The sequence below is a fragment of the Mirounga leonina genome, unplaced genomic scaffold, assembly GCF_011800145.1.
Source record: "Mirounga leonina isolate KUSES-001 unplaced genomic scaffold, KU_Mleo_1.0 Mir_201, whole genome shotgun sequence".
In the NCBI taxonomy this organism is placed as follows: Eukaryota; Metazoa; Chordata; class Mammalia; order Carnivora; family Phocidae; genus Mirounga; species Mirounga leonina.
Genome location: NW_023270504.1, coordinates 26,751,551 through 26,760,905, shown reverse-complemented (window position 1 = coordinate 26,760,905; position 9,355 = coordinate 26,751,551). Strand labels below are relative to the sequence as shown.

At 39.6% G+C, this 9,355-nt stretch overlaps 1 protein-coding gene across 1 annotated transcript in view; it reads left to right on the top strand.

Moving 5' to 3' along the window:
* The first annotated feature begins 973 nt into the window (after nucleotides 1-973).
* The window catches only part of NDUFA9 (NADH:ubiquinone oxidoreductase subunit A9), a 35,374-nt gene continuing 26,992 nt past the window's right edge, over nucleotides 974-9,355 (top strand). The window contains exons 1-3 of the mRNA XM_035028425.1: nucleotides 974-1,071; nucleotides 8,000-8,170; nucleotides 8,538-8,635. Of these exons, the coding sequence (XP_034884316.1) occupies nucleotides 1,023-1,071; nucleotides 8,000-8,170; nucleotides 8,538-8,635 (318 nt within the window). The 5' untranslated portion in view covers nucleotides 974-1,022. The remainder of the gene's footprint in view (nucleotides 1,072-7,999; nucleotides 8,171-8,537; nucleotides 8,636-9,355) is intronic.

The window sequence follows — 9,355 nt, the reverse complement described above, 5'->3', positions numbered from 1 at the left end:
TGTCTCCCACTCAGAAATAGTGAGCGACCAGAATAAACTATTTAAAAATCCAAGTGTTTAATCTTTCTGCAATCTCCTCAGGCTCTAGAAACCTCTTTCTAGAACAGTGCAGATTCTCAAAGAGGTCCACTATTGTTCTAGAATCACCTTGAGTTTCTTTCTAGAAAAATGTGCAGTGGCATACATACCCACTAAATTTTACTTAACATTTCAGGAGGTTCACAGATTTCCTTGAGCCCACTCATGAATCACACCCCAGGTTAAGAATCCCTGGAGTCATATGTCAGGTGGTGGTAAGTGCTTTCATATTAAGTAAAAACAACATAGACGATGGAATGATGACCACCTTGGGTGTCAGAGAAGTTTTCTTTGAGCAGAAACTTGAGCTGGTGTAGGCATCTGAGCAAGCATGCCAGGTAAAGGGTACAGCAAGAGCTATGGCTCCGAGGAGAGAATGTGCTTGGTGAGTTCGAGGTGCACATCCTCATTTCTATTTCTCTTCCTTTATTTCGCTACGCCCCGCCTCACTCCTTTCTTGTCCAACCTCTCCTCTGGACCCTGGTTCTCTCCTTTGAGAACTTCCCGAGTGCTGGGGCCACGCCTCCATTTTCCCCTAGTCTCACCAGAGCTGCTGACATTTTCAGGGAATAACAAACTGAACTGAGTCAGGGAAGTTGGGCTCTCTGCAGCTCGGGTTCTGCCATTTTGCAAGTCCTTCAGTCAGTCACTGGTTGACTCTTAACTTCACGTTCCTTGGCAGTAAGATTATAGTCCACTCCAGATCTGAGATTCTAACCCCAGGATTCTTCTCTATTTCCTTTCTTTGCCCTCTCCTTCACGTTTCCTCCCTTGCGCCCCGCTCTCTTTCTCTAGCTCTCTTCTCTCCACACTCTACCCCAATCTCTGACCCACCCCGTCTCTTCCCGGTTAGCGCCTGCGCAGACAGGCGTGGACGATCACTTTGGCCCAGCTCAGTAGCCGTAGTGGGTTGGCGCGCCGGCCGTGGGGTATTGTGGGAGAAGATGGCGGCTGCCGTTCGCCCCCGGGTTGTCCGGGCCCTGCCAATGTCACGTAAGTGTCACCGGGAACAGCGGCCGCCGATCGGGATTCCGAAGTGTTGAGAGTGGCGCCATCCTGCAGCGGTCACGCCGACTCCCCGAGCACCTTGGTCTTTCTAGGTCCGGGACTGCCTGTAGTTTCTGCTTTCCTTTTCCCCTCCTTGGCTCACATTAAATTGTACACTTGGGAAGGGGTCTGTGCTGAGCGAACGTGAGCAACGGGAAGGGAAAAGGAGAAAGTGGGGAGCACGTAAAGGATCGAAAGAATCAGTTCTCCTAGGGTTGTAAGGGTTCGAGGTTAGGAAAAATTAGTGTGTGTGGCCGGCGGCGGGACGTTCGGGGGTTTGTGGGGAGGAATCTGAAAAGGATGGGGGAAAAAAAGGATAGTGAGAAAAGTTTCTTAACTTGTGCAAGCCCTTAGTCTATCTCAATTTCAGATTCTTCGTGTTACAGTGGGGATGATAATACCACAACGTCAGGGAGTTTCTGAAACGATTAAATAAAGTAATATTTATAAAGCACTTTCTAAGTCAAAAGCATCCCTGCATATGTAGAGTGTGTTAGGTCGAGGCACTGGGGGCTGGGGGAGCGAGGGATGCTGGAGAGAACAATGAGGAGCTTGGTGGAAAGGAAAGTGAAGAGGAAAGGATATCTTAAGGTTTGTCTAAGCGTTGTTCATTTTTCCTTCTATTCTGATTGGATTTGCTGTCATGTTCCTCAATTTGAAAATATAAATTTACCCTTACACTCACAAAACGAGTCAAGAAAAGCAAGGAAATTGGGAATACAGTTACACTTCATTATCATTCTTCCCCCTCCACCCTTTCACAAATTTGCCTCAATCGACCTCCAAAAGTTGTATATTTCCATAGTGTATTCAAGTCATTATTAAATATCATTTGCTCTCACAGTTAGTTTCATGTCAGAATCATTTTTAGTGCTTTAGAAAAAAATAGAAATGGGGACTCATTGCAGAGCTATTGAATCAGAATTTTTGAGGTTGGGTCCTTGCACCTTGGGTTTTAAAAAAGCTCCACAAGTCGTTCTGATGTTTAGGTTGAGGAGCAAGTCAGGAGTATTTGGAGGATACTTTTCTATTTTCCATCTTGGATAGAGCTCCTACATACCAGGTGTATTGGTTCACATCGATTTTGTGGATGGTTTTGTAGCCATGACTTCTTTGCAAAGACATTTGTTGGTTCTTTTTTTTTTTTTTAATTTTTTTTATTCTTATGTTAATCCCCATACATTACATCATTAGTTTTAGATGAAGTGTTCCATGATTCATTGTTTGTGCATAACACCCAGTGCTCCATGCAGAATGTGTCCTCCTCAATACCCACTACCAGGCTAACCCATCCTCCCACCCCCCTCCCCTCTAGAACATTTGTTGGTTCTTGTGAAAGTATTACGTTGGTGTGACATAATGTAGATCATGAATGATAATAACTACCATTTATTGTGTATTGGCTATTTGCTAACCACAGTCCTAAATAGTTTTGTAAATATTTTCACTTTAACTTCTTTTTAGTTGAAGCCATAGCTTGTGCTCTTAACCTCTATGCTTTATTGTCTCTGGTAAAGTAAGCTTTTGCATAAACTCTAGAGAGGCAAGTCTAGTGTGTAACATAATCAAAAAACTATAGAACAGAACCGTGTAAAACAATTATATATGGTGAGATATGGAGAGACTATTAAGTACCGTAGGAAATCAGAAAAGGGAAAGATTAGTATCATTTGAAGTAGTGAGGGAAGATTGGAAGACCAGTGGAGAATTTTAGTGCTTCCACTGATTTTTTTTTTTTTTTTTAGGGTTGTTTTGATTTGGAAAGTCAGAGAAACTACACCTTTTCGTGGCGTGGGCAAGGACAAGGTGGTGAGAATGGAATCACAAAGTACTTAGGAGGCAGTGAAATGACTACCTGTAGATATGGAATAGTAGGAAAGAAAGTTGACTATGTTAGATGAGATCAAAAATTGGAGGACTTTGAAAGTCAAGCAGTTTAGTTCAGTGGTCTTGAAAGTGGGTTTTGCAAGAGGAATCAGTGGGGTACAAAAATACAGTATTAGAACTGAAAAAACATTTTCAGTAATAAAACAGCAACAATAGCTAACACTTACGTAGTTTAAACTATATACCAGACACTATTCTAAGTGCTTTAATGTTTTTTAGTGTATATGACGTATTGGTACTACACAGTATGTATATGTGATTTATAAATGTTTAAAACTAATGCAGGGGCGCCTGGGTGGCTCAGTTGTTAAGCGTCTGCCTTCAGCTCAGGTCATGATCCCAGGGTCCTGGGATCGAGCCCCGCATCGGGCTCCCTGCTCGGCCAGGAGCCTGCTTCTCCCTCTCCCACTCCCCCTGCTTGTGTTCCCTCTCTAGCTGTCTCTCTCTCTCTCTGTGTCAAATAAATAAATAAATAAAATCTTTAAAATAAAATAAAAAATAAAACTAATGCAATATGCAAGCAAATATGTTTGGAGAAGATTGGTTTATATATTACAGTAAGAAGCCAATAGAGGTATTTGAGCAGAGGAATATAATGAGTAAAGAATATTACTCTCCTAATGGTTCATAACATATGGAAGAAAATAGAGAGGTTGGAGCCAAAGAAGGTAACAACTTTTATTTATTGAGTACCTACCTAGTGCAAGGCACTGTGACAGGTACCTACCCACATATTAATTTTCAAGTCAACCTTCTAAAATGTAAGCTCCCTGAGGCCAGGGACTTTGTCATTTTTATTGTGCTAGTCACAGTTTCTAGAATGGTGCCTGGCCTATAATTGTTGGGGGAAAATAAATAATCTCATGAGGTTAGTGTAACATCACCCAAGAGATTCTGAAGTAATAACAAATGAAAGCATCTGTTACTCATGGAGTGCTTAACATGCGTTAGATAATGTGCTAAATGCTTTATATACATTTATTGTAAATCTCCTAACAATCATTTGAGATATTAATTCCTTGACTCCAGTCATTCTTCCTGTTTTATTTACTGTCCTTTATCCAGTGTCCTCATTTCCTTCCTTAAAGATCATTCTAATCATTCCCCCATACATTCTTAACTCCCCAGCCCATCTGCCTGTGGCATTAAAAAACAAACAAACAAAAAAAACCCCACTAATTAAACCAAGCTTTCCACACATTTCCTGCAGTAGAGAACTGAGCTACAGAAAACTCAAAACTGACTGACCTTATTTTAAATTCATGAATACAGATATCAAGTAGATTTTCAGTATTATGTTTTTCAAGAAATTTGCTTTGCCTTTTCCATAATGATTATTTAACATTGTCAGTCTCCTAAAACTTTTAACATGTGCTTCTGTCTCATTCTCACCTTTACCTAGAAATCAGAGGAATCAGATGAGAACGATCTTTTTCCCACCATAAAAATCTAATAGCTGAGCTGTGATAATTCTCAGCTTTCCCTCCTGTGATAGTGGACGAGCTCCTCCTGCTTTGATCTAAAGCCACTTCCTTTGTTTTGCATTCCATCCCATCTTCAATTACCTGTGCATTCCCTCTCCTGAATCATTCATTTTTCCCCTCTACTGGGTCATTTCCATCAGTGTATAAATATGTTATAATAGCTAATATTAAAAAAAAAAATCCTTCCTTATCCTCATGTTCCTCTAGTCCTTTTACCCCCTTTCACATCATCTCTCCTCAGAAGAATCATTGATACTCCTTTTCCCACTTCTTTGCCTCACATTCTCTCTTGCCTGCTCGAGTCAGGCTGTCATTCCCACAGCAATAAAATTGTTCTTATTAAGGCCACTCAAAACCAACATCTTCTAGGTCTGTGGTCCTCTGTCCCCATCCTACTTCACTTTTCAGCAGCCTTTGATAGAGTTAACTGTTACCTCTGTCAGTCCCTTTCTTCATTTACCTTCTGAGTATCATTTCCTTTTGTTTTCCCCTTACCTTACTGGGCTGCTTTTCAGTCTCCTTTGCTGGCTTTTTGGGCAAGTCACTTAAACTCTCTGAGCCTGAGCTTCCACATCTGTAAAGTTACAGTAAGAATAGTATTAAATAAGATAATACCTACTGAGCACTTAGAACAATGCCTGGCATCTGTTAACAGTTTTGTAAGTTTAGCTGTTATTGTGGTAACAGTTTGTTGTTAAGTGTCTGATCTGCAGTGTTTGTTTTTAATCTTTGTGGTTTCAGTCATTGTTCAGTAAGCTAGGCTTTTTCTCTAATTTCATGCTTCTGATTAGGGAAAACCCATGGTTTCTGGGTAGAATGCCACTGGAGAATCATGTGCAGAGAAGAGACACAGACTTACTTAGTTACTTACTTACCATCCTTCCTTCCTTCCTTTTTTTTTTTCCAATACAGATTTTCTAAAGCAATTACTATTTGTTTCTTTCAGTTTTCCCCAAGTTTACAAAGCACCAGTGCTGATGGTAAACAGTTTGTTGATTGTAGCAAAAGTTTATTAGCCCTTTAAATGTCTTAGTTGGTTTTTACTTATTCTCTGAAAGTTAAGTAATTTGCTCTAAAACTTTGCCATAATATGTTTCAAGGGACTTGAAAATTGGGAGTGTGATTCCAAAGGAGTTTTACACCTCTGCCAAATGAAGAATAGTTGATGGAACTAGGAATGTGTAACCTGGAAAAGACTTAGTAGAGATATAATTGCTGAACTTAAATGCAGGAGAGGGGTTAAATTTGTTCTTTGTCATTCCAGAGGAACAAAGGGATCAAAGCTGCTGGGAAACAGTCATTGATCTCCCATGTGGTGGAACCCTTTGTTGGAATGGCTCTAATGAGAATGGTCTGCAATGGGAAGTCGTGTTTCCCCACCTTGCAGATGTCCAGGCTAAGGCCACATGGTCTCCTTGCGCATATAGTGTGGAGATGTAAATAGTGAGAGGTTTGACAAATTAACCTTTCTAAAGGTCAGAAAATTTTTTCTCAAACACTCCTTTTGTCGTTACTTTTGATGATTTTCAGTAGCTTTATATTGTCTGAACTGTACTCTTTTTTTAAAAAAATGTTCTCTACTAATAGTCCTCTGCCTCCAGCATGTATCATCAACTTTATTTTTTCATTCGTTATCAGTTTCAGAGTCTGTTCCAGGTAAATCTTCTGTTCCCTGCACTGGGCTTATTCATTCCCACGTCTACATTGTTATATGTTTTACATGTTTCACACGGAAATCTATTCTTTCTGTTGTTCCTCTTTACAGCCTTACTCAAACTAGTTTATTGCTCAATAGCAAAAACCCCACCAATAACCCAATTAAAAAATGGGCAAAGAGGATATGTGAAAGGCCAACCGGTACATGAGAAGGTGCTCAACATCACTTGTCATCAGGGAAATGCAAATTAAAACCTCAATGAGATATCACCTTACGCATTAGAATCGCCATCATGAAAAAGACAAGAGATAACAAATGTTAGCGAGGATGTGGAGAAAAGGGAACGGCCACTATGGAAAATAGCATGAAGGTTCCTCAAAAAATTAAAAATACAACTACTATGTGATCCAGCAATTCCACTTCTGCTAATATGTTCAAAGGAAATGAAAATACTAACTCAAAAGAGGTACCTGCACTCCCATGTTTATTGTAGCATTATTTACAATAGCCGGGACATGAAAACAACCTAAGTGTCCATCGAGGGTTGAACAGATAAAGAAGTTGTGGTATTTATATAAGATGGAATATTATCTGCCCATAAAGAAAACTAGGAAATCCGACCATTTGCTGCAACATGGATGGACCCTGAAGGCATTACGCTAAGTGAAATAAGTCAGAGAAAGACGAATACGTATGATCTCAACTTTGTATGATCTCCCTTATATGTGGGATTAAAAAGAGACCCAAACTCAGAGAAAAAGAGCTCAGACTTGTGGTTCCTAGAGGCAGAGGGTTGCAGAAGGGGGATTGGAGGAAGGTGGTCAAAAGTACAAACCTACAGTTATAAATAAGTATTCGAGATGTAATGTACAACATGGTGATTATAGCTAATGCTGCCGAATGATAATGATAAAACATTAGGGTAGTTAATGCTAAGAGTTCTCATCACTAGGAGAAAATTGTTTTTTTTCTTTTTTCTTTTTTATTATATCTCTATGAGATGATGGACATAAGCTGAACCTGTTGTAATCATTTTATAATATATGTAAATCAAACCATCGTGCTGTACACCTTAAACTTACACAGTGATATATGTTGATTATTTCTCAGTAAAACTGGAAGAAGCGCCCCCCCAAAATCCATTTTATCCAAGAATTCTTCCTCTTATATTGCTTTCTTCCTGTGCATTCTCTCAGTTCCTTTTATTGTGGAGGTTTATACTCTCTTAATATGTAACTTTAATTTTTTAAATGTGATTTATCTTCCTAGGTATATTGTATCCCATAGGGCAGGAAGTTTATAGTTGACTCTTGAACAATACAGTAGTTAGGGGCACTGACCCCCCCCATCCCTGCAGTCAAAAATTCATGTGTAATTTTTGGTTCCCCTAAAACTTAACTGTTGATAGCCTACTATTGACCAGAAGCCTTACTGGTAACATAAATAGTTGATTAACATATTCTGTATGTTTACCTGTATGTATTATATACTGTGTTCTTACAGTAAAGTGAGAGAAAAAATGTTATTAAAGAAAATCATAATGAAGAGAAAATATAGTATTGTGCTGTATTTATTGAAAAAATCTGCATAAAAGTGGATCCATGCAGTTCAAACCAGTGTTATTGAAAGATCAACTGTATTTTCTAATTTTTAATATTTCCTTATGACACATGGATTCTTTGTTGCGGTAGTTTATTATTGCTGTTGGCACTTAAATTACAACTTTTGATTTAAAAATTCATCTTAAGTATATGAAAGTACTGATAACAAAATAATGTTACCAGTTTCTAGGAAAAGATATATATTAACATTTACCATTTTTGTATACTCTGGGGTTTTGTTTAAGGTTCTTCTATTACTGCAAGAGCCACAGCTGTGTTTCATGGCCCACCCCAGCGCCAGCTTCATCATGCACTCATACCTCATGGCAAAGGTGGGCGTTCCTCAGTCAGTGGGATTGTGGCCACTGTGTTTGGAGCAACAGGATTCCTGGGCCGATATGTTGTCAACCATCTTGGTAAGTAGTTCTTTAAGTTCCGTATGCCCCAGTGCCATTTATTAGGGTTGCCTAATGAGAAGCCATGAACCATGTTTCTTTCAATTTAACAGTGTTACAGATTACTCTTATCTTGGGTTTATGTAATTCTGATCTGCTGTTCATCAGGAAGCATTATCATGCTTTCTGTATAGGTTGTAGAAACAGGAATGTGGTCTCTGAAAAGTTACGGCATCTCTCGCACAGCAAAATATGCTTTTTGTTAAACATGGTATCCATTCATTTATCATACTAGAAGTTAAATATTTACCAAATCATTCATTGTCCTATAAAGTAAATATCCATATTATGTTAATGTTGATCCTTGTTTCAATCCATTCTTTTTTAGGACGTATGGGGTCACAGGTGATCGTACCCTATCGGTGTGATCCATATGACACCATGCACCTTCGTCCCATGGGTGACCTGGGCCAGATTATCTTTCTGGTAAGAGCCTGTGTGACTGATTATTGGAGTTGACAGATGTAAATTACTGAGGACATTTTTAGGAGAGAGAGACAGTGTAATAAAGCAATAGTTTCATCCCAGAGTGAACCAAGGGCATCCTTCATTCATCCCCTTCTTTTAAACTCTTGCCCAGCAGTTGACACACATTTTCTGTAAAGGGCCAGATAGTAAATATTTTAGCTTTTGTGGGTCACAGGGTCTTTTCATGATTACTCATTTCTGCCCTTCTAGCCTGAAAGCAGCTATAGATAATGTATAAATGAATGGAAGTGGCTGTGTTCTAATAAAACTTTATTTACAGGGGCGCCTGGGTGGCTCAGATGGTTGGGCGTCTGCCTTTGGTTCAGGTCATGATCCGAGGGTCCTGGGATCGAGCCCCACATCGGGCTCCTGGCTCAGCGGAGAGCCTGCTTCTCCCTCTCCCTCTGCCTCTCCCCCTGCTCATGCTCTCTCTCTCTCTCTCTCTCTCTGTATCTCTGTGTCTTAAATGAATAAATAAAAAAATCCTTTAAAAAAATGTTAAAAAAAAGACTTTATTTACAAAGTTAGACTACAGGCTAGATTTGCCTTTGGGATATGGTTTGCTGACCCCTGCTGTAGGCCCGTGCCATCTAGTATGGTAGCCACCAGCCACGTGTGGTCATGGAACATTTGAAATGTGGCTAATCTTAATTAAGAGATGCTGTACATACAAAATAC